Genomic DNA, 26589 nt, shown 5'->3' with positions numbered 1-26589 from the left:
GGTGTGATAGGATCACACAGGCGAACAGCTGATAGGGCCTTACACACGCCGGGCTAATCAAAACATCAAAAAAAAAAAAAAAAAAAAAAAAAACCCTGAAGTCTCTTGGAAGGACTGAAAAATCCAATCCCTTCCCATCCCCCCAAAAAATCCCTCCCAAAACAGACTATTCCATTCAATTCAGATTTTGTGAATTAATGAAATTTAAGAGCCACCTGAAACCACCAAAGATACACAGTGATTTTCTCCTGAATCTAATGTCCAAATGACACAGGTAGAAAAATGCGCTGATAAAATGTTAACAAAAATGCACGTCTAATACTTAGAGCTACGTGTGAGCAGGTTTTAGGAGAAGGATATTGACTCTCCCTGAGGCATGAGCATTACCCACCATTTCAGGTGGAGAAGCCACAAACCCCTTCAAAAAGCTCTCTCAATTACCCACTTCCCAGTCCCCTCTGATATGTGGTAAACAATTATTTCAATGAGGTTGGCAGAGATTTTTCAAAGCTAGCAGGCAGGCATTTTGCAGCTATCTCCAGCTGGTCCAAGCAGCCAAGGCTGTCGCCAGTGCCTGGTCACCACTGAAAACACAAGGAGGGGCAGGACTAGGGCAGGAGAGGAGATGGAGAGAGCTGTGTCCCGGACCAACATTCTTGAGATTCCTTTGCTAGTGTTTTTTCTTCAGGGTTCACTGAGACGAGGAAGGTCAGATGGGGAGGGACAAAACCCAAGGAAATGAGGCTTATTTCAAATTCTAACAACTTGACCACAAACAAAATGCATGCAGAGTTACAAATAAGTTATTCTGTTTTCAGGCATCAAAAATGTTATCAATGAAATGTTGAGATGCTAAAGCAGTGAAATGTGAAACTAAGCACTGTCACAGGCAACTGGGCCTCTCCCCTGGCCTAGCCCCAGGAGGGATAAAGGGTGGTTGATATGAACTCTAAGGACTGTTCTGAAGGGCCCAGGAGATGTTACAAAGAGGCTCAAAAATAAAAATCAGAACCATTTTTCCCTCATTCATCCAGGGCCTACTCCTGGCCACGTTCTGTGCTTTGTACCTTATTCAATTTAATTCAATTTTTCTCCTAAGCAATCTACAGATACTTTGTAGATGTGGAAATTGGTTTAGGGAAGCTTATATCATTTTCTTGTAGTCATATTTCTAGTAAATTGAAAGAGTTGTGACTCAGATCCAAGGTCTGAGTGACTCCAACATCCACCCTCAGAACTTCCTTTACTTGGGATTGAGAAAAAGGGGAATAATGGAATTGGGAGGGGGAGACAAGACACCAAGTAGAGATATCAGCACTCAGAACTTCCTGCAGGAGAGGGTGAAAGAAGCTGGCAGCCAGGAACTGAGGGCCTAACTGATACTTTAGTATCTTACCAATCAATTGCATTCCAAGGCTTGCTTACTTAGGAGGCTAACTGCTTAGTCCAAGAGGAAACACTGGCTGAACTCTGATTTCTTTTGCTGGAGGCAGTAAAGATAAGTGGTTAAGAGTACAGACAATGAAGACATAGTTTAAACCCAGTCCACTGGCCACTCCCTCCCAACTGGGGATAACAGTAGGTACCTCACAGGCTGCTGAAAAGAAAAAATTAAGTGAAAGCACTTTTCAACAAGGCCTGGTTCACAGAATGAGCTATATACAGTACCTGGTAATTAGTATTACTATTGCCACAACCAAGGAGGCCTCTCAGCGAACTATTTTTACATATGCCAGAAATACAGTTATTTATTCCAGACTAATAAATCACAAACAATATGGCACGGTTGACCACCAGGTTACTGATGCAATTTCTTTCCACTGGAACCAAAAAGAAAACCACCACCAAATCTGAACTAAGTATAATACAGTAATTCTCCCTGTCTTAAATTTTAAAATACAGAAGAAAAGATGAATTGCTATATACTCCAAACGCTCTTTTAAATGTTTGGAGTACAGAATGTCTTTCATGAAATCATCTTGATTAAAATGTACATTCTTTTCCAAGAAGGGAGTAAACTGAGTATGGAAGACCCTTACCATTAGTTTTTATAAATGATTGATCAATGGGAATCATCACTGAAAAATTGCATACAATTTTTGGAATGTATGCAAATTGATGGAATGTGTGTAAGCTCATGTGCTTCTTCCAACACCCCAGCACGCTCCCACCTCACAGCCTTTACACTGTATTGTTCTCTCCAGCTTTAATACTTGTAGAAAAGGGAAAAAAAAACTTTTTTTCTCTACCTTGCTATGTTCGGCACCTGAGGCCTTGCCAATTAAACTGACGAGACAGATTCGCAGGGGAAAAAACACATAAATTTTATTTAATGTTAATATTTTTACACGAGGGAAGGGAGAGGAGGGAGCTCCACAGAAAAGCAAAAACCCAAAAGAAGCAGTTAGACCTGAGAGCATACATACCATTTTAACGAAGAGCAATAAACTGTGGAAAAGTCACAAGACAAAGGAGAGGGGAGTTAAAGGAGAGAGGAGTTAGGGCTTCTAGGGGAAGTGGGGAAGGTACATATATGGGGGAAACTAATAGAAGGTAAGGGTTATTTCAATAAGGTTTGTTTCTGCAGACGATGGTGCCACCTCTAGTGGCCTCTCCAGGGATGGAGAGGGGAAGGAGGATACCTTCACACAGCAAAATTTTTATAAAAAGGGGGTAAAGCTTGTCCTGGGTCTGCTATTTCTCGATTGTCTTCAGCTCAAATTAGTACTTATGCCAAAATGGCATATTTGGGGGTAGCATATTCTGATCCCCTTCATACCCTTCCAGACTGTGTCTCTATCCAGCTCCTTACTGGCTTAATTCTTCTTTGTAGCACTGACCACCAACTGGCACAGAATATACTGATTGACATATCTAGATAGATAGATATATAGATAGATAGATTGATTGATTTGCTCTCTGCCCCACCCAACGAAGTATAAGCTCTGTGAGATCAGGAAGCTGGCCTCTTTCATGGTTGTATCCCAATGCTTGGGATGGTGTTGGTGTTCAATTAATGCACTGAATAAATGAATGGATTTCCATATTATATCAATATTTTCTTACAATTAGAATTTCTGTGATGTTGATAGTATAAGAATTTGTTTTTATTAGTTTTCAACAGTACCAACATTTACTCATTATGTAGTTACAGTACTGTATTTTTTTAAAGTAAACAATAAACAACACTGTCTTTGCTCCAAAAACCTATAATGTGAAATATAATATAAAACTGGACAACTGACCACAGAAACAGCAATTAATAATCAAAATTACATGTGTCTGGCTGAATGGACTCCACGACCTTACATACGGTTCTATAACAGCGGCATTTCATTACAATTTGCTAAATTTGAAGGTAAATACTGTCTCTTTTGTGGTCAAAGATTCTTATATCTTTGGAAACTTGACAGAATTAATGTTTTTGACTTGTTTTTCACCACATAGCATCAGGAGAGACTTTAACAGCAGTGAAGTGGGAAGGAGGACGCTTTATTTATATCCGTGTAATCATGTAACCCACTTTGTGCTCCCACTGAATGGCTCCAGTAAACTGAAATCACAATTTGACGAATACCTACATTCCAGCTCCAGCTACATTTGCCTGTCAAATGCAACAACTTACAGTTAAGCTTCTGCCTACACAAGCAATCACAGAACCATTAAATAAGAGGATTGCTTGTTTGAACTACTAGATCAGCTTTTCCTTATTTTTGCTAATCTGTATGGTGTACGTTCATTACATTTTTTTTTTTTTATGTTAAAGACCACCATGTGTAACACTACTTGATAACAGCAATTTATAGCAGTGGTCCCCAACCCTTCTGGCACCAGGGAATGGTTTGATGAAAGACAATTTTGTGGTTTGGTTTCGGGATGAAACTGCTCCACCTCAGATCATCAGGCATTAGATTCTAACAAGGAGTGTGCAACCCAGCTCTCACTTTCTTACACGCAGTTCACAATAGGGTTTGCGCTCATATGAGCATCTAATGCCCTGCTGATGTGACAAGAGGCACAGCTCAGGCAGTAACACTCACTCACCCACTGCTCACCTACTGCTGTGCAGCAAAGTTCCTAACACACCACAGACCGGTACCAGTCCATGACCCAGGGGTTGGGGACTCCTGATTTAGAACATTAAAATAAATAATAAATAATTAAAATATTACCTGATATTTGGCAAACAATCCCTCTCTAAGTCACTACTTCCGGCCTATGTTCAGGCTAGAAATGCCACATAAAAAAGCACATGTCCGTCCAGGCGCGGTGGCTCACACCTGTAATCCCAACACTTTGGGAGGGCGAAGCGGGCAGATCATGAGGTCAGGAGATTGAGACCATCCTGGCCAACATGGTGAAACCCCGTCTCTACTAAAAATACAAAACAAAAACAAAATTAGCCGGGCGTGGTGGCAGGCGCCTGTAGTCCCAGCTATTCGGGAGGCTGAGGCGGGAGAATGGCGTGAACCCGGGCAGCGGAGCTTGCAGTGAGCCGAGATCGCCCCACTGCACTCCAGCCTGGGTGACAGCAAGACTCCATCTCAAAAAAAAAAAAAAAATGGGCCAAGGATCTGAATAGACAATTCTAAAACGCAAATGCACAAACAAACAAAACAAAACAAAAGCACATGTCCACAACTACATAGCTCCAGTTTCCCTAAACAGATTTACCCATTCAATAAACATTACATGTACAAAGAACTTAAAATAGTATGAGATTTAATGTTAAGAAATAAAATGTAGGATATAAAATGTAATCTATAGCATAATCTCAAAAATGGTTTAGAAAATGACATAATATAGACATTTGTGGGTGGTAGGATTACATATATTTTAAAATATTTTTAAATATATTTTTCAAAAGCTTCCTATAATGAATGTAATTTTTCCCAATTCAAAATCTAGCTTAAACATAGTTTAAAAAAAATTATTCTCTCTCAGAATGTAAACTAGTACCACCTCTATGGAAAACATTATGGAGTTTTTGTTTGTTTGTTCGTTTTTTGTGAGACGCAGTTTCACTCTTGTCACCCAGGCTGGAGTGCAGTGGCATGAGCTCGGCCATGAGCTGGGAATATAGGTGCCTGCCACCACGCCCAGCGAATTTTTTGTATTTTTAGTAGAGACAGGGTTTCACCGTGTTAGCTAGGATGGTCTCGATCTCCTGACCTTGTGATCCGCCCGCCTCAGCCTCCCAACGTGCTGGGATTACAGGCGTGAGCCACCAAGCCCGGCACATTATGGAGATTTCCTAAAGAGTTAAAAGTAGATCTACCATTTGATCCAGCAATCTTACTACTGGGTATCTACCCAGACGAAAAGAAGTCATTGTATGAAAAAGACACTTGTACACATATGTTTACAGGACCACAATTCACAAATGCAAAGACGCAGAACCAACCTAAGTGGCCATCGACTAATGAGAGGATAAAGAAGATGTGGCATATATATACCACGGAATACTACTCAGCCATTACAAGGAACAAAAATGTCTTTTGCAACAACTTGGATAGAGCTGGAGGCCATTATCCTAAGTAAAGTAATACAGAAATTGGAAAACCAAAAACCATATGTGGTTTTACCTTGTAAGTGGGAGCTAAGCTAGGAATAAGCAAAGGCATACAGAGGGATATAATGGACTTTAGAGACTCACAAGAAGGAGGGTAATAGGGGGGCTAGGGATAAAAAAAAAACTATACATTAGGTACAAGGTACCCTACTTAAGTGCACTAAGATCTCAGAATTCACCACTATGTAATTCAACCAAGTAACAAAAAACCACTTGTACCCCAGAAGCTACTGAAATAAAAATTATTCCCTTAAAATTTTTAAGCCCTAAACCTCAGTTCCTATTGTTTGTATTTACTAAGAAAAAAACAGAAAACACTGTTTTAAAAATGGTGAATTTTTTTAAGTTTAAAGGTGTATAAGATAGCTGACTAAGGAAATGCAGATACCCCTGTACCTTGTTGTTGTTTTAATTTTTTAAAAAATATAGAGATGGGATCTCCTTATGTTGCCCAGGCTTGTCTCGAACTCCTGACCTCAAGCAATCCTCCAACCTCAGACTCTCAAAGTTTTGGGACTACAGGCAACAGTCACCATGCCCAGCCAATATCCTTGTACTTTTAACTCATTCCTACAAGCCATGAATCCTCTAAGCATTGTCCCAGACACAGCATTGGCAAACTTCAGTCATTTTCATCAGAATATAAAGAAACACAGGGCATGCTTAACTTCAAGGTTGATATTTCCTTTGTGAGTAAAGCCTTGCCACAGTGAGAAGTCCTGAGGATCAAACAGGAAAACTTTAAGTTTAATTAAATCTAAAATCATTAAACCTAAGTTATATGACTAAGCAAGCTCTCTTCAAAGCACTCAGTCAACATCCACGCTGGTAAATATTTCAGGAATGAAATGAAAAATAACTTTCAATTCTAAAAATTCATCCATCATGCATGCTTCACGTTATAAAACAAGTATGTTACAAAAATGAGTTCACAACAAAAGAACACCAATCCCACTTCTCCAACCCTCCATGTCAGGCAGTAAGCTTTCCACATTTGCTTACATTCTGAAAATAACTATTTTACATGCCAGGAATGCACTAGGCTTAAGCTGTCAAAAAGTATCATACTTTAAGTGTAACTGGGTAAGAATTATGGGCACACACACAATAAGCCTTCCAAAACAAGGGGAGGTAAATGAAATCTTAACATCTGTGTTTCCAGAAGCCCAGAAATGAAGTGCAATTCCTTATAATATGTACATGTTTACATACCCATACAGACAATAAAATGTGTAAGGTAATGACATGTCCATCTCCCCCCTTCCTTTTAGTGGGCATCTGACATTTCATGGTTCAGAATCACATATCCTGGGTCCCAAAAGGTCCCCCCATTCCTATTCCAACAGTGCTCACAACAGAAAAAGATGAACTGATCACTGGACCCTACATCATCTCATATATGTATAATACTAGTCCACAGAGAGGTTGTAGATATGCCTGGTAATTCTATTCATCCTACCCCACAAGTTTTGTCCAAATCAGGCCATGCCTTCAAGTGGGCCAGATTGTTTTCAAGCTCCTGGCTTAATATTTAACTGACAGCAACAACCTAACATTAGTACCTTAGTAATTAAAGGGGATGCAGTAACATAGAGCAGAAAAAGTGATGAAGAAAGAGATTAGAAGTTAGAGAACAGGGATTGGGCTCTTGATTCCTAAAATGTGGGTGATTTTGGACTCAACATCTCCAGATACTACTTTCTTCATCTGTAAAGTGGAGAAGCTTAAAAAGGAGGTCTTATAGATTCTACCCGTTCCAGAAACTATGATTCTCTTCCTAGACAGCTGCAGGTTGAAGAGACTCTCCTAGAGCTGCACTGTCCAATACAGTAGCCACTAGCCATCTGTGGCTACTAAGTACTTGACATGCAGCTGGTCTGAATTAAAATATGTGAAATATGTAACCAGGCGCAGTGGCTCACGACTGTAATCCTGGCACTTTGGGAGGCCAAAGCAGGCAAGTCACTTGAGGTCAGGAGTTCAAGACCAGCCTGGCCAACATGGTGAAACCTCATCCCTACCAAAAATAAAAAAATTAGCTGGGTGTGATGGTGCACGCCTGTAATCCCAGCTACTCAGGAGGCTGACGCAGGAAAATTGCTTGAACCCAGGAGGTGGAGGTTGCAGTGAGCCACGATGATGCCACTGCACTCTAACCTGGGCGACCGACTGAGACTCCATCTCAAAAAAATAGTAATAATAAAATAAAAAATAAATATGTGAAATGTGAAAATTTTGAAGACATAATATGAAAAAATAATGTATTTCATAAATAGCTTTTATATTGACCACCTGTTGAAATAACATTTTGAATTTAGTGACAGACTAAAATTAATTTCATCTGCTTATTTTTTTATGTGGCTACTTGAAAAGTTTAAATTAGATCTAACAGTCCCATTATACCTCTACTGGATACTTCTGCTTTAAAGTCAGTCCTGGGCATGCATGAAGCCCAGAGGAATTCACAGATGAAATGAACCCAGGAATCTGTATGGAATACAGACCTGGAGGTTACCATTTCCATATTAAATGTATAAAGGGCTGAATGTATAAAGGGCTGTTTTAAAACAATGCTTCTGTTTTCTTATTTTGTGCACCAACAATAAATCAACAGCAGATATCATTGGGTCTAAAAATAATTGATATCCGGCCGGGAGCAGTGGCTCACGCCTGTAATCCCAGCACTTTGGGAGGCCGAGACGGGTGGATCACGAGGTCAGGAGATCGAGACCATCCTGGCTAACATGATGAAACTCCGTCTCTACTAAAAATACAAAAAAAGTTAGCCAGGTGTGGTGGCGGAAGCCTGTAGTCCCAGCTACTTGGGAGGCTGAGGGAGGAGAATGGCGTGAACCTGGGAGGCGGAGCTTGCAGTGAGCCAAGACCGCGTCACTGCACTCCAGCCTGGACAACAGAGTGAGACTTCACCTCAAAAAAAAAAAAAAAAAAAAAAAAAGATATCACTTCATTTACACTATGACTGAATCCTAATTATCAACTGTAGGCCTTAACAATAATCCTAAGTGGATGTGCCTTTATGCAGGCACTTGTAGCCTATTTTGTTTTCTTTGAATTAAATGTATAAAGTAATAATTTATCTTACTTCATAAAAAGATAATAATCTCCCATTTTTTAAAACACATTTGATATTAGTAGGAATAACTAAAATGAACTCATATGAATAGACTACATTTTTATTTCATTGATATCTAACTAGGAACGTTGCAACTAATTTTTGCAATCTGTATCAATTTGTTTAATATATTTTAAATGATCAAAGAAGCAGAGATAGTTTCTAGAGAGCTTATCTACTTAAAAATACAACAGATATTAATCAATAAAATATTAATAAGATTCAGGTGAGTCGAGAGTGAGTACTCAAGTTCTCTTTTCTCACAACATATTCTTGGAGTGCCAACTTTTTCAGTTCAATGATTTTATGCAAAGGTATACATCTAACTGCCTGCAAAATAAACTACTGACTATTTTAAATCAGATAAAGCAAACAAACAGCCCCCAGCTCTACAATCCAAAGCTGGCAAAGGCCACCCATTTCAGACTGGGTTTGAAGCATAGCCAGTTATGATAGCTCAAATATTTTCAGATGTATGAAAGCAGAACAGAATTCAGAAAGATACATTCTTTGGCAGACAATTTTTTAGAACCAAGTTTCTCAAATTATATAACACAAACTATATGACTATTAAAAAATTATGCATGAATTAAAGGAGATTTACTTAATTTTCAAATACTAATATAATTAAAATTTTCAAACTTACCTACATAGGCTTTCACGGGTGAAAAAAAGTATAATTCAAAAATATGAGCAATGTGATATGACAGAAGTAGACATTCAAACACATCTGATTACTACTCTTTCTAATTTTTCATAAATCAACAACTATTTGAGACACGCACAAATTTTCATGTATTTTTCTGAAGGTGGTATCCAGAAGTGATAATTTTCCTGACAGTTTAACATTTTTTAAAGAAGACATCCCAAGATTTAAATAATCTAGCTTTTTGATTACTCTCTTTTTTTGAGACGGAGTCTGGCTCTGGTGCCCAGGCTGGAGTGCAATGGTATGATCTCGGCTCACTGCAACCTCTGCCTCCTGGGTTCAAGCAATTCTCCTGTCTTAGCCTCCCGAGTAACTGAGACTACAGGCATGCACCACCACGCTCGGCTGATTTTTGTATTTTTTGTAGAGATGGGGTTTCACCATGTTGGCCAGGCTGGCCTTGAATTCCTGACCTCAAGTGATCCACCCACCTCAGTCTCCCGAAGTGCTGGGATTACAGGTGTGAGCCACTGTGCCTGGCCTTTTTGATTACTCTTAAAACTGCGGGATCAAAATGAAATGTTAGAAAGTAAAACCAACAGCAGAAAATAAAACCAAGAGCAGCTTCTGAGGAATCATATTTTAGACATTTCTTTAAGACAGATCCTGTAATACGTCAAACTATTGGAACATATTTAAACTAAATATTTAAGTGAAGACAAAATCCCTACTACAAAACCTCCAAATACTCCCTAACAATGATGATTCTATCAGGCCTACTCAGAACTACAGGTTTTCCCCACATCTTGACTTCAAAGCTTACTTTCTGTGACATATCTTCATTTAATCACTTTCAGAATAATTGAAATGAACAAGAAAATAGGTAAGGAATTAAAATAAATTTTAAAATGGCAGTCCCATTCTTGCTGACATAAATTTATTAAGAGCAATGTTCCTTTTTGCATAGATCTTCCCATTCTGTTTCAGTAACACCAGCAAGCATAAACAGATTTGAAAAGCTACGCAGCCACAGAAAGCAGGTTCAGCATGACAGACAGATCTAGCCCAAAAGAGGTGCTCAGTATCCAGCTCTTTTCTAAAAACCTCAAAGCTTGTTTTGTCTGCTGTTGCTTTCAAAGAACAAGCACAACAAAATTGCTTTGAGGAAGTCTCTAGATCAAACGAAAGATGGTTAACCAACAGGGAGAGTAAACTGACTGCCACTGCTGTCCACACAGGGCCACAGAAATCATTGCTTTGTTCCATCACTCTGGTTGGAAGGCCTTCCCAGGAATGCAAGTCTGAACCATCTAGAGTTCTCTCAGCCAGAATGAAGGCTCAGCTCTTAGATGTTTCTACCATAAAAATGAGAAAGCATTTCCTACCTCCTCCTCTGTCACTCCACAAACATGTGCTTCCTGTGTGGCTGGCTAGCAGATAAGGGAAGGTAAGCAAATCCCAAAAGCCTACTCTAATCGCTCACAGAGAATCTTTGCTTTGGTTCAGAACGTTAAGTCTACCCATTTTCCTCTATCCCTTTATGGTACTGTATTTCTTCTACATCCCAGAATGCCAGTTGCCACCCAATATCCTACCTCTCCTTTATCCTTAAGAAGAGAGCCGGAAATGTTATTTCTGATAGCAATGCTCCCAGCTAACAGAGCGCATTTACACGCTCCCTTGCGTCGAGGTGTCACTATCTGGCCCATGAGATTAAGCAGACCTTGAAAATGACTTCTAAAAAAGCTCCTAAACCTAACTGAACCATGATCATCAATGCCTCGTCCCCATTTTAGGAACATTTAAAAGTACTCCATCGCTAAGAAAATGAAGTTCAAACTCATTAAGGGCCTCCAAAATTTATAATTTCACACTGTCTCTCTCACTTATATACCCCTGGGCTTCCTCCTCTGAAACTCTACACCCTCGCAGTTTTTTCTGTCTGGGAAGCCCTCCCCACTCCAGTTCACCTTCACGCATCCTTGAAACCTAGTTCAAATGCTGTCCGCCTTCTCTGGGAAGATTTTGTACCTCCTCTATTATAGCCTTTGGCACACTGTACCTAATTATTTCTCCGCCTCTTTCTTCCTCCACTGGACTGCAGAATTCCTCAAGGCACAGACTGAGCTACCTTTCTATTTACTCACAGCACCACCCAGATTCTAGATCTCCTGTCATAACTGAAACACAGAATCCATGCAGTATATGTCCATAAAATGAATGATAATTTCAAAAATTCAAAATGAGAGAAACAATAAGATAGTAAATTCTTTTTTTCTGAGACAGAGTCTCGCTCTGTCGCCCAGGTTGGAGTGCAGTGGCGCGATGGCTCACTGCAAGCTCCGCCTCCCAGGTTAACGCCATTCTCCTGACTCAGTCCTGTAGCTGGGACTACAGGCGCCTGTCGCCACGCCCGGCTAATTTGTTGTATTTTTAGTGGAGAAGGGGTTTCACCGTGTTAGCCAGGATGGACTCGATCTCCTGACCTCGTGATCCGCCCGCATCGGCCTCCCAAAGTGCTGGGATTACAGGCGTGAGCCACCGCACCAGGTCATAAATTAATAATTTTTTAAACATCTTAACTCCAAATAACTGTCAACATCACAGAAGTCAATCACAAATGCCCTGAGAAAACTTGCAGTAGAAACAACGGTGAATGCACAATCCAAATATTCAGTTAAACATTCTGCATTAAACCTTCCTCCTCATCTGCGCACAGAAGAATCACGGGCTTAGGCTTGGCTTTGTGTTCAACCTCTGATAGAAATGAGCAAACCAGCAATGAAGTCAACATGTCAGATTGCTTTGTAAATCTAAATAACTTCACATGTGATAATAAACTCTAAGAATGCATCCAATGTCTTTTTCTCTGCAACAAAAAGACACTAATATTTTTTTCTCATCTCATCGGCTATTTATTAAATCAATAAATACAATTAAAAACACAGGCACGTAAGAAATACTCTCAATAAACTGAAGGGATGCTTCCCATCTGTGTCCCTACAATATGACCCAGAAAATTCACAATGATATAAATTTAACCTTTGAGTTTAGCTCACAAAAGTGAAGTGAAATATCCAAATAGCAAATACGAAGAACGGAACTACCAAGAAACAAGGAATGTCAGCCTCCAATTTTGTACATTTAGGTATACCCTCTCTGCCACCACAACATTCATTATGTTTGTCCAGGACAGCTCTAATGGCCATGCTGATTGATACTCAGTGTTAAGGCCACCTCTGTTCAACAGACTTGGCTTCTACTCTGTTTCAGCCGAACACTCACATGGCTACTCTATCATCACCTGGAAATCTCCCAGCTTCCCTCAGGAATTCCCCCCTCTCCTATTTCACTGAACAAGCAGGAACAAGTGATTCCAAAATTGCAATTTTGTCTCAAATGTACTCTTAAAAGTGAAACCCTCCACAATTCAACTAGCAGCAGTTCTGTAAGCTGCCGTTACATTCAAACATCCTATGGGTTAGCCAAGAACGCCCCTCCACAACAACCATAGAATTTTTATATTCGGTTTACTTTTGTTGGATTTAAATTTTCTGGATTCTGTGGTATAAGAGGATTTAACACTTGACACAAAACATTCAAAATAAGATTGAGAAAACACTGGCAAGATACAAGGCTAATCATAATGACCTCAATTAGATTTTCAATGCCTGTCAAGTTAATGGTATATAGTAGTATTGGCTTCAAGCCCTTCAAATTGAAAAATACAATTCTTTTAGATAACAGAGGTAATAGAATTCAATACATTTTTTTAAAGGACCAATTTTGATCCTCGTCACACTAAACACTAGCTGTAAAATGGCCAAAAAAAGGGGCCAAAAAAAAAAAACAAAAGACAATGACCAGGAAATTTTCATTTTGATGCCACTAAATTTAATTCCAATACACATTTTCTTTCCAAACTCTACTACCTTCTTCACACAAAATTATGTCTAGGCACCCTCTATTGAAAGTGTCCCAATCAATCAGGGCATGGATGAAATATTTCAAGAATGAGGCATTTTTTTTTTTTTTTTGCAGGCCAACTGAATTTCTGAAATACAGTTGCAAATGACTGAACATGATATACTGACAGTATTTATAAATGAAACTTTTTCACAATAAAATGTTCCAAAAAGAGGCTGAAAAAAGGAATCTTATTTAAAAGGCTTTAATCTTCTTTCTATGCTTGTTCACAGTTTCTTAAACATAAGATAAGGTCGCACAGCTGTTCGAATCTTCAATCTGAACGTAATTCTTTATCACCACAACACAAAATTTCTAGAGTAGTCATTTATTGAGTACATACAAAATGTAAGGCATTATCATGAGTGATCAAATTACTGTATAGAAAAGTGTGTGATCACAATCAATACTAACTTCTCTCCCCCACCACTTGTTTTCAACATTTAATCATCTAAAGTAGATCTCCTGTCTACAATTATTCTTTTACATTACAGTAAATATATAGTTCCTTCCCCCAGATATCTAAGTTTACCTTCACGTAGTGAAATGATCAGAGAACTTTGACAATATTACAGAAACTATTGCATTCACAACACACATCCTTCTGCGTAGCATTCTCTTATATTCCTTACCCAACTTAATTTTGTCCAAGTCACTTCCTTCCTCCTTTTTATTCTGTCTACCCTCTTGGGGGCAAGGACCTCAAAAATATTTGTGAAATGAAAGAGTGAACCTTTCTTGGTTGTACCCCTAAGAATCTAGGTTTCTTTGTGTATGAAAATAAGCTAATTTCTACAGAAATTTGGTTTTCATTTTAAATTGCTAATCAATTAAATACGTAAGTATCTATGATGAATTATTCTTAGAATAATTTGTCTGAGGCCGGGCACGGTGGCTCACGCTTGTAATCCCAGCACTTTGGGAGGCCGAGGCGGGCGGATCACGAGGTCAGGAGATCGAGACCACGGTGAAACTCCGTCTCTACTAAAAATACAAAAAATTAGCCGGGCGTGGTGGCGGGCGCCTGTAGTCCCAGCTACTCGGAGAGGCTGAGGCAGGAGAATGGCGTGAACCCAGGAGGTGGAGGTGGCAGTGAGCTGAGATCGTGCCACTGCACTCCAGCCTGGGGGACAGAGCGACACTCCGTCTCAAAAAAAAAAAAAAAAAAGAATAATTTGTCTGCACATTTTCACATTTCTACGGGAGTTTCTTAGGTATTCTTCAGTTATATCGTCAAACTAATTTACTGTAATGACAAAATTATATTTGTGTTAAACCATAATAAGCAATTGAGAGCATCAGGATGGAGAATATTTGCTATTACATATGACTTTTCATATGATGGGTTTTAATGTTAGTCTCTGAAGACTTAAGCTAAGACTTGAAAAACTTTGCATCAGTTTTAAAGGCTTAATCTTTGAGTAGATGAGGATTTTTTTGAAAGATGAAAAAAATCAATAAATACGGTTAAGAAACAGTGCTTATCCATCTTTATTCTATGAGCCTATCAATTCAATTATAAACAAAATAACTGAGTAATGATATTTATAAAAACAATGTTGGCCAGGCACAATAGCTCACACCTGTAATCTAGTACTTTGGAAGGCCGAGGCAGGAGGATCGCTTGAGCCCAGGAGTTCAAGATCAGCCCAGGTAACATAGTGGGGACTCCATCTCTACAAAACATTTAAGAAATTAGTCAGATGTGGTGGCACATGCCTGTAGTCCCAGCTACTCTGGAGGCTGGGGCAGGAAGATGGCTTCAGCCCAGGAGGCCAAGGCTGCAGATCACACCACTGCACTTCAGCCTGGGTGAGAGTGAGGACTCGTCCCGAAAACAAACAAAACCAAACACAATATCAACATGCTTTTGAAAATTCATCCAATGGTAGGAGCAGATATAACAAGCCCTTTTTTCAAGATGAATCAACCTTTAATGGATAAAGCCATTTTCTTTACTTTCTCTTAAAAATAAAATTTATGTTGCCTCACTAATTTTACTGTGAAATAACAAGCACACACAGACAAGGAAAAACTAAACAAATGAGTTTGTAGTGACTTGGGGTGAGGGGCAGGTCTAAAACATGTAAGTCTATCTCAACAGTAGGATTCAACCTCTCATTTTTCTTCCTGTAAAATATCTCCAAGGGGTCAAAATATATTAGTCTTTCAAGGTTTGAAATTTAGCAAAGCAACAAGAGTAATAATGCAGTTCTTCACTTAATACAAATGACTTTTCTTTATGCAACAGATCTCTTATTCTCGTAAGTATCCTTTATGGCTGAAAAGTAATTTATCAGTCTCTATCATCTAGGATGCCTTACATTTTTCAATGAAGACAGTATGTGGCTTTCTGGAAGCTAATGAAAGCCAAATTATTAAATAAGAGACAAATTATTAGATTCTCTCAAAAAAGAATCAGACAAAAAAAAAATTCCTATCAAAACCACCAAAAAATTGGCCAGATGCAGTGGCTCACACCTGTTATCCCAGCACTTTGGGTGGCCTAGGTGGGTGGATCACTTGAAGTCAGGAGTTCGAGACCACCCTGGCCAATGTAGTGAAACCCTGTCTCTACTAAAAAAAAATACAAAAATTAGCCAGGCATGGTGGCACATGCCTGTAAACCCAGCTATTTGGGAGGCTGAGACACAAGAATTGCTTGAACCCAGGAAGTGGAGGTTGCAGTGAGCCAAGATCACGCCACTGCACTCCAGCCTGAGTGACACAGTGAAACTCAGTCTCAAAAAAAAAAAAAAAAAAATCACCAAAAAACAAAAGAAGTGACAATTATTCTTGTTGAATCAGATTTCTCATAAGAAAACCTTCTGACTTTGTGAAGAAAAAAAGAGACGAACCATCTGGAAATTAGGAGATTCAAACACTGTTTTGGGTCCATCATTAATAAGACCTTAAGGAATCACTGCACTTGACATTCATCAGGATCCACTCATTTACAAAACAGGCTTATTTGTCTTTTCCCTTTTCCAAAATGTTTGTCCTATTTTATTCCTCATCCCTGCTCATGGACCCTTCACTCCTGCTTCTGGAACCATCTTAATCACTCCTCACTGTATCTACCGTAATCAGGATGTTTATTACAAATACGGCTTCTGTCATTACACATCCTCATATGTGAACCCACTTCTTGTCTTCTTGTCTTTAGTTGGACAGGACAATTATAATTATATGAGCTGGTTAACAAAAACCCATGTACATTCTTTGGGACTCTGCTTCTTGATTTTTCACTGTGTTAATCATCATTTAACCACAGTATCACCAGTTTCATACACTCAAGGCTTTCAAATATCCTTAGCCTGCTTTTGAAGCTAAAAACCTTTTATTTTTGAGCAACATACGCTGATTTTTTAAAAAAATATATAATTTCAATTAAACAGCAGATCACTATAAAATTTTAAAGATGTAACAGCCATAACATGGCTGGTTATACAAATTCATTTTATTTTGAAACTGACTTCTTAGAGAAATGCCGCATTCTCAAGCAATCTGCTTTTTGGTTTCCCTGTCCTTGGGTGAACATAACTTCAAGCTTCCATATTAGGACCAAAATTCTTTTGCTGGCATTTGAAATCTTCCATTTCTACCCAGATTGGCAAAGCCTGTTTATTCGTTTTGCTAGGAAAGATTCTGCTGAAAACTAAACCAAGTTTGTTCACCGTTCCTTGCACATAGCTGATAGCCAACTAATAGTTAATAATCAAGCCAGTGTATAAACTTGCTCAATATTAGACATCTGTGGCCAGCTGCTAGTGTGCACAACATTAAAAATAGGTCTCTGGGAGGCCAAGGTGGGCACATCACTTGAGGTCAGGAGTTTGAGACCAGCCTGGCCAACATGGTGAAACCCCATCTCTACTTTAAAAATACAAAAATTAGCTGGGCGTGGTGGTGAGCGCCTATAATCCCAGCTACTCAGGAGGCTGAGGCAGGAGAATTGCTTGAACCCAGGAGGTGGAGGCTGCAGTGAGCCGAGATGGTGCCACTGCACTCCAGCCTGGGTGACAGAGGGAGATTCTGTCTCAAAAAAAAAAAAAAAGGTCTACATCCATGTTATGTGGAAAAAAAGAAAAAAAAAAACTAGGTATTTCCCATTTGTGTAAAACATGCTTATGCTTTTTGCACATTTCTGTACTGTTTTAAATTTTTTAATGAGCATAAATTATTTTCATTTTTCAAAAAACCAAGTGAAATACACAATACATATTTAATAAATGAAATTTTATAACATGTATTCTAAAAATTGTATCTGAGATACCATGTGCTTTTTAAATTTAGATCAAACTCATAGACAACAATCTGCCAATTTCCTGCAATAGTCTTAATTGGCCAATAAGTAATTTGTCAATAAGTGAAACATCTTATAGATTTTTAACTTTCAACTATGGAGGAAACTTACATATACCCATTGTACATCAACATCATCACCATACATAGTAGCAACTAACACACAGTGCATATGCTATGTCATCAGGTTACATATATATTAACTAACATACTGTTTCAAGCATTTAACATAGATATTAATTCGATCCTCAATAACTAGAAATACTCATCCCATTTTACAAAGGAAAAAACTGAGGCACAGAAACTCGCCCATGGTCACTAGCTGAAAAGAGACAAAGACAGAATTTATGCCCATGCATTCCTGCCCTGGTGCAAACTCTCCTGATCAGTGTGCAATGCTGCTTTCTCTACATACCTGAGAAACACTCAATGACTCAGTGTTATTGGCCTAACATCATGCCTGGCATCAAAATCAACATTATAAATTGAGAACAACTCCGGTTCTTTCTATAGAGGTGAGATTTTTAAAAACCTCTCATCTTCCCCATTTTAACTGTCTTCTTTTGTAAGATACTGTGAGTCTCACAAGGTTCAAGCTAAATCTCTATTGCATGTTTCTTCAACATGTAGCCACACAAAATAAACCTAAATAAAATGATCTCTTAGGTTTGTATTTCAGGAGATTGAATACATGTGAACCTGAGACTTCTGTGGCCCTCTTTGAATACTCAGCTAGCTAATCTATTAAGCATCCCTTTTTCATAAAGCTATTAATTGATGAACATATCCAGGCTTTTAAACTTAAATATGTGAATTTATTCCTAGAGCAAACATTGTCCTCCAGTTTTTGCTAGACTTCTACTTCTGAAGAGGTACCACTCAAGCATATCTATTAACCAAGATTAATCTAAAGAGGAAAATCTGCCAAACTTTTTTTTCCAAGAAAAATACTAGTGTCCTCACAGTAATGGTTATTTCTTAAGCCATCCACACTAAACTGAAGAAATAGTTACATAACATTTCCCCCTTTATTAAGCTTTTCACTTGCAAAATCAGCCTCAGGGTTTGAGTTCTGTCTGCTTTTCTTCTTACACAACAATAAAAAAAGAAATACATATTTTATTGATTAAACTTGTTACTCATTCTGGGCTGTGCTCATTCCTTCCCCTGCCACCTTCTGTCTTCCCCCACCCACTCATGAGGGTGTATCTGTACACTGGCTGTGAGACCCACAGGGTGACGGTGTTTCCAAGGGTTTGCAAAAGACGGCATTTCCCATCCATCCCCACTACGTACATTTGCATCTGAACTCTCACTATGAAAAGGAAAAGATTTTTTTGTTTCTGTTTTCTTCAGCCCTTTTCTGTCTACAAAGCCAATCTCCTCTGTTTAACTCATCAGAACATTTATACTATTTTACGGAATAGTGTTGCCTGAATGCAGAATCACAACAAAGCCAGTTGAGATCTTTAAAATAAAAAAAAAAAAAGAAAAAAAAAGACTTCATAATCAAGTATAGTCAAGTGAAACAGAGAGAGGTTGAAAACCACCAGACAAAAACAAAACACAAACAGAAAATGTGATTTTTCCCTATCCTCCTCGTTGCCACTCAGGGAATCGCTTTGTTCATCTCATACTCCCTCCATCAAGATGCTACTGAAGCTCCCTGGTCCTGCATTCAGCCCCTTACCTTTGACCTCTCAACTCCTTATTTCGAATTCCCTATCCCTGTTGAGAGTACCCTGCACCAGCATCTGTCACTCAAGCGAGAGAGAGAGAGAGAGAGAGAGAGAGAGAGAGAGAAAAAGAGACAGACAGAGGTGTGTGTGTGTGTGTGTGTGTGTCTGTCTGTCTGGGAGAGGCAGAGAGGAATGTAAACAAATACTGTATATGCAAAAACTTAACCTCCAATCCCCAGACCTGGGATATAAACCTGGCTGGAAATTTACTACCAGGAAATGCTCCAGGATTATCTATTATCTCATCCCATTGTTCCTACACTTTTTAAATACAGGAAGTTTTCTCTGTAACATATTTACTCAACATACTTAATCTGTATTTTCCTTTTGGTATTTTAGTACATTCCATTTTGTTTTATTATCATGTGCATGTTTTATTTACCCTGCAAACTTCCTGGGAGTAAGGGGAGGGAGGAGGGAAGGGGAGGCAATGAGGTATGCAGTCAAACTAAACCTTACATTCTGGAAGTTTTAAATTTAAAATGCATCTGTACAGGTTTATCTTTACATTTGTAATTGATAGAGATTTTAAAAGAAATGTATTAATGAAAGATGCTTTGTAAGATTCTCAAGGTAATACAATTTGCAGAAACAATGTACATTTCTACTGAATTTAATGCACTTCTCACTGATAGTTCAGTGGCCACGTGAAATGCAAGTAATAGCTATGCTTATTTCCAGAATGACTGACAACATTCATACAAGTATCTGTAGAAGACTCTAGTATGCAAAAAACAGTAACATAAAATAGAGATCCTCTAGCAAGAAGACTCAACATAAAGATAACCTCTCCCATTCCTTCAAACCAATATTGTTGATCACGTTATTTCTTTTTAATTTTTTTGAATCAGCCATTCCTCATTTAACCTCGTGAACTTGCATGTTCCTTTTCATTTCCTCAGTCAGGACCAGTATTATTCCATCTAGTAACTTCTCCGCAGTACTAATAGCCTTGCAAATGTCGTTCAGGAGCCTCTGCTGGTTACGGTGAAAAGAGAAAAGCTTCTGCAGTCTGCCAGTTATCATGGTTTCTCACCGATTAGCAAGAACCGTGACTCCTTACAGATCACCATGAAAACTGAGCTTTACTATTCTGTGTGTCGGCTTCTACCTTTAGGGAGGTACTAGTCAGTAGCAGCAGGTTTCCATAAACTATAAATTAGCACTACCACAAAGGTAAGATGATTGAGGTTAAACCCGCAACAGAGGGAAATAAAACTTAAGAGGAAGCTAGGTTTAAAAATAAATAAACAAATAAATATTAGGGTAGTGAAACATCATATGGATTAGGGTTTGTTAAACTCACACCTCTATCAACATACCAGCCAAAATCATCAACCCAGATAATAACCGTGTTTCCCCCGACAGCCAAGGCCCCATTATCATTGCCCTTATTCATTTCTTTTCTACAGCCACCTGCAGCAGACCTATTTTCTAAGCTCTATAAAAGACAGTCAACTCGTAATGACATCTTTTCAGTGGACACAGAGAGAACCAGATAAACCACCCTCAAACCTCAGTAGACTGAATTACCTACCCTTCTACCAACACTTCGCAAAATGGAATAATTTGACTCTCACCTCCACCCTTTAAAGGAGTTAACAATAGCTACTGAAAAGGTCCCAAAAGATGGCAGAAAGAGCAAATTAATGCAATTAAACAGACCAAAAACTAAATTCGAATCTGCCTACATGCTTCCTGTTTTTATACAGAAAGAAATATTGCTCAACAAAGTTACATATTTAAGTTTCGACAAAAGCTTCAAAAATACGGTTATCATATGCTTTTAATTCCTTAAATGTATGGTTTTTAATTTGTAATAAGACCATTCAGGAAAACTGGAATAATTCTACAAATAAATGTAAGTCATGAGAGAAATCAGAATTCTCCAAGTGCATTTTTTTAAAACATGGAAAACAAAATTCTTTAACTCTTAAAACAACTGTCTTAACTAGCCCTAAGGTGATTCCTGAGCCACTTGTGGGTAAAAATCAGAAGGCAAAAAAGTTCAATGACCTTGCAAATTAGAAACAAACTGTAATGGTGTGATAGTCTGTACAGCCTCAGTGGAATTACAGGAAAACATCTGTCCGGAAATTGCTTTTTTTTCTTTTGGAAAATTACTAGGAGGTTGGGGGAAAAGAGGGGAAAAACGAGGAGGGAAGGTTGCAAATGTTAAGATGCCAAACAGGAACTCAGCCGAAGTGAAATACAACCTCCTCTGGCCCAACTGTCATGCAAACAACTTCTAAGCATCTTTAGATGTAAAGAAAAACAGTCATTGTGCACAGGCGTTAGCTGAATGTTCGAGAGTTGGATGAATGGGGAAGACTTGTTATACACCTAGTGGTGGGTGGATTTCACTAGGCTGCAGCCTCCACACAGCTTTTCTTTGCTGCACTGCAGAGGCGCCATCTTCTCCGTCTTAATCTTCACTCAATTCAATCCTTTTATCTGCACCCTAAAAAAAAGACCCTTCGGACCCTCCCCAGCATCCTGTGCCCCCAGGGGAACTAAACCAGAGTCCCCAGAGCTGCCAGGGAAGAGGCCGCGCCTTAATCAGACAGACGCCTCCTTGGATGCACAGGACAGAGCCCGTGCCTCCCCACCATCCGCCACTGCCCTTTCCAGACGCACATCCCACTCTCCGCCTTATTTCCTCCCCGCCAAGGACTTTACAGCCCAGCACAAAATTAAGCCTCGGAGGTGATCCGAGGTTGGGAAGCAGAGGGGCCCCGAGGCTCTTGCCAGAGGCCCCAGCAGCGTTTCTACCCCCTCCGAGGCGGACGCGCAGCGCCGGGAAGGGAGCCGGGCGGGAGCCTCGGTGGCGCACTGACACTAACGCGGCTCGGCCCACGGCGAGGGCGGGGTGTGGCGGCTTTTGTTCCCGGGGACCTTCTGCCTCTCAGACAGAAGCTTAGGGTGCGAACGAACTCCCGGGACGTCCAGGCTTGGGGAAGGCGCGGGGTGGCTATGGGTCTCCGACCCCTCCCATTTCTCGCAACTTACACAAAAGGGAGACGCGGAAATGCACAAAGTTTGCCTGTGGAAGGCGGTGCGCGACCCCGGAGCCGGCTCGGGCTAGGGTCGCACCCAGGCGGCCCCGCCAGCAGCCGCGAAAGGAGGTTCGAGCAAGGAAGGGGGGTGGGGGTGAGAGGGAAAGGTGAAACGAGGCGGAGAACGCTGGGAAAAGCGAGGGGCCCGCAGCTGCCTGGGCTATCCGGACTCCTCCTCCTCCCCAGGGCCCAAGAGAAAGGAAAGGGCAACGATTCAAGAGCAGAGGACTGGCTTCAGGGACGCTGCGTTTTCGGTTTTCCCCACGTGCTCCTTCCCCCTTCCCCCCTATCTGAATGTCTCTCGCCTCCCCCAGTCCCCGCTTCCAAGGCAGGGACTGAGTCGGGGTCTGGGCTCAGGGTCGCCCCCTCCCCTTCTCGCCCGGGTCTGAGGCGGAACCAGGGAGCCCAGCGCCTCGCCCGCTCCCTCTCCGCGGGCCGGAGCGCGAGTCCCTGGGGCAGGGCTGGGCGGAAAGCGGGGATGCGCTGGACGTCCGCAAGCGGGGGCGGAGAGGAGAGGGGTCCCCTTGACGGACCCCCCGCTTCTCTACATTAAAGACTTGGGTTAAGGTCTTGGGGGGGATTGGGTCCCCACCGTGCCCGCCTCCTCCCGCCTTCCGAGGCGCGGCACCCACCTCCAGCGCCCGAGCCGTCCAAGCGGCCAGCAGGAGCAGTGCCAAACCGGGCAGCATCGCGACCCTGCGCGGGGCACCGAGTGCGCTGCTGTGCGAGTGGGATCCGCCGCGTCCTTGCTCTGCCCGCGCCACCGCCGCCGACTCCGGGGGCCCCCGCGCGCGCTGCTCCGGGTGCTCTCGCCTACCGCTGCCGAGGAAACTGACGGAGCCGGAGCGCGGCGGCGGGGCTCAGAGCCAGGCGAGTCAGCTGATCCGGCCCACCCCGTTCGGCACCCGAGAGAGACCCCTAGCGGCGCCGCCGGGGAACTGCGCCCGCTCGCGCCGGGAGGGGCCCGCGCGCCCAGCGCCCACAGGTGCAGCGCCCTTGGCGCCGCCTGCACCGCACGCGCCCCTCTCCTCTCCCCGGCCGACGGCCCACCTGGGCTTCGTGAACAGTGGGAGGGATGAGTCTGGAGCCAGGAGAGGGACGGTGCAGGATCAGGGAAAGGTGAGTCCTAGGACGCTGGGGATCTAGAAAAGTCGAGAGCGCTCCTGCTCGTCCCCGTGAGCTTGAATCATCCGACCCCGCAGGCCTCCCGGGGGTGTCTATAAAGGACTGCTGCTAGGGTGCGTTTTTATCCGCATTCGTTTTTTCTCTCGGTTTGGAGAGGTGGGGCAGGCGTTTCTGGAAGAGAATGAGAACGAGTGAAGCTTAAAGGAAACAGGATTTTCTTTGCTTGTTGAGACAGCAAAAGCCTCATTTTTTAACCCCCAACGTCAAAAGCAGCCACGAGCAACCTGGAATTTCTATCTTTAGAACGAACCGAAGGAGAAAGGCGCAGGACCTGGCGAAGAAGCGGGCAACCCATTTACTCTTCTTCTTGAAAGCAGGGTTCTGGGCTTGGGTTTTGTTTCTTTCTTATAATTTTTGTTTGTTTTGGTTTTGTTTTGTTAAAGGGGGTGGTCAGTGTGGATTTTGCGGGGCGGGGGGTCTGTTTTTGTTGTTAAGCAGGGATGTAACATCCGTCTGAGTTGGGGAAGAAGGAAAAATTAGGAGAGATCATTCGTATTCGACCCCCGTAAATGAGGACTTCTGACCTCAAACGCTGCCCTTGTTCTTCATTGTGTCTGTCCTAAATTATAGAAATGAACCTTCTGCCATGCCACTTTCTCCTGGATTAAACACAAACCGTCCACTATCCAGTTAGTGTCCAGATAGTTTAGAATGCTCTAGAGCTGCCCAGATGTATCCCCTGCTCTTGACCTGAAGTAGCATTTAGTCACCAAGCCACAGTCCACTCCACACAGGGCTTGGAGCGAAGGACTGAAGCCAGGGAGTGCTCTGACCCTTCTGAGGGCTGCACTGCAGCCTGCCTTCTCTCCCCTGCTCATTGCGCTGACAAGGGTGCCTAAGCCCGGGAAGGATGGCTCAGCCAGCGGGGTATAGACTTCCCTCCTGGGATGTCATTTGTGTACCAGCTCCCCTAAATGTTGTTTTGTGTCTTTTCCCGCACTAGGCATTCAGTCTTGACCCTTGGATTACTTTTGCCCCTGAATGTCCTTTGGATGTTCTCAACAAATAAGGACAAATATTTGTCGTCATGCAGTGTTTGTTTGTACACTTCATGTCATTTACTTCCTACAAAAGCCAAAGAGGCTGTTACTATTATTATTCCTATTTATACATCAGGAAAGTGAAGCTAATGAACTCCCAAATCTAACAGCAAGTAAGTGACGTGAAGTTGGGACAGCAACGAAAAGCCTCAAGTGACAGGACAAACCCAGTTGTTCACTTTCTACACCACATTACCACCACAATTCCCTATTTGTTCCAGGTCTGCATGAGTAAATAAGGCAAAAAAGAAGGTATCTGAATGCAAAGAGAAAAGTGGTCCAAAGCTACAAATCTTGCAGAGTCCATTGCAAAATGCAAACATGAGAGCCTTTGTTACATTATTAAGAATTTTAAGGCCGGGCCTGGTGGCTCATGGCTGTAATCCCAGCACTTTGGGAGGCCCAGGTGAGTAGATCACCTGAGGTCAAGAGTTCTAGACCAACCTGGCCAACATGGTGAAACCCCCATCTCTACTAAAAATGCAAAAATTAGCCGAGCATGGTTACTCATGCCTCTAATCGCAGCTACTCCAGAGGCTAAGGCAGGAGAGTTGCTTGAACCTGGGAGGCGGAGGTCGCAGTGAGCCAAGATTGTGCCATTGCACTCCAGCCTGGGCGACAGAGCGAGACTCCCATCTCAAAAAAAAAAAAAAAAAAAAAAAAAAAAAATTAAGAATTTTAAGATGACAATGGCACAGCGTTAAACGAGACTTAGGGATCCTCCCAGCGCAGGGCCTGTGAGACTTCCCAGGATTGCATGCCCATGATGCCAGCCCTGGGAAGAAGGAGGCAGTTTTAGTTTAAAAGTGAGGGACTTTTATTTGGGAGGCTGAGGCGGGCGGATCACGAGGTCAGGAGATCGAGACCATCCTGGCTAACACGGTGAAACCCTGTCTCTACTAAAAATACAAAAAATTAGCCTGGCATCATGGCGGGCGCCTGTAGCCCCAGCTACTCGGAGAGGCTGAGGCAGGAGAATGGCGTGAACCCGGGAGGCAGAGCTTGCAGTGAGTCGAGATCGCACCACTGCACTCCAGCCTGGGCGACAGAGCGAGACTCCGTCTCAAAAAAAAAAAAAAAAAAAAAGAAAGAGTGAGGGACTTTTATTGAGCATGAAATTCAAACTTGTAGAGATGAGATCATAATCTATAAAAATTAAAGTTCTTAGATTTAGCAGTTTCTCTTTCCACTGTTGAAATTCACCACACTGACACATTCCCTGGTCAAGATGTTCCTGGGGGAAGATGATTATGCTGCCGATTGCAACAGAATGATGGACATTGCCTGCATGTTCTCTGGTTCCTTCACTACTCAGAGGTCCTGATGGCTTTTTGCTTTTCAGCCAGTAGCTCTGTTCTGCATTTAATGCCATTTCCTGCCCTGAGGTATCTTCCAGATCCTCCAAGCAGAAAATGCAGGAACATCCCCAGTTATAACCCTACAAAGTTGGGGAAGGAACCAACAACCACTTGTCTGCTGGAATTCCTACAACAGCATCCCCATCCTAGTTTCAAGTGTCTCCATTTGTGAGATATTCACTGGCTCTCTAGACTGTGCATTCTATCTTTGGGCATTTCTGGTTACTAGGATGTTCTTATCCCATTTAAAGCTCACATCCCCCGCCTTTAAACTCCCACTCAGATATCCTTGTATCCCCAGTGACCAAGCAGAATGATTCTTTTCCACACTTCAGATCTTTACAAATTTGCCAGCGGTTTTCATGCTACTTCTTCCTCTAGAGTCTTCTCTTCACAAGGTAAAACAGGCACTTCCAGCAACAGTTGCATAATGGCATGGTTTCCGGTTCCCTCCACACCTTGGCCGTTCTCTAAATGTGTTCTGGCTTGTCTGTCTTTGTACAGTACTCGAAGCGTGCTCTGACTGCTGCAACACGGGAGATGTTGCCCACCACTCTGCCTGGAGCCTCATGTTGCATTTGACTGT

At 41.6% G+C, this 26589-nt stretch overlaps 1 protein-coding gene across 7 annotated transcripts in view; it reads right to left on the bottom strand.

Moving 5' to 3' along the window:
• Positions 1-23334, bottom strand: part of APP (amyloid beta precursor protein) — a 286082-nt gene extending 262748 nt beyond the window's left edge. For 5 of the 7 annotated variants that reach the window (XM_055279348.2, XM_055279349.2, XM_055279352.2 and 2 more), the window contains exon 1: positions 23053-23322. In XM_055279348.2, the coding sequence (XP_055135323.1) occupies positions 23053-23109 (57 nt within the window). In that variant the 5' untranslated portion in view covers positions 23110-23322. Of the gene's footprint in view, positions 1-23052 lie in introns of all 7 variants that reach the window. The other 2 variants (XM_055279350.2, XM_055279351.2) reach the window with 1 other exon arrangement.
• Positions 23335-26589: the final 3255 nt, after the last annotated feature.

Source organism: Symphalangus syndactylus, chromosome 5, assembly GCF_028878055.3.
Source record: "Symphalangus syndactylus isolate Jambi chromosome 5, NHGRI_mSymSyn1-v2.1_pri, whole genome shotgun sequence".
Classification (NCBI taxonomy): Eukaryota; Metazoa; Chordata; class Mammalia; order Primates; family Hylobatidae; genus Symphalangus; species Symphalangus syndactylus.
This window is presented reverse-complemented; position numbering and strand designations above follow the sequence as displayed.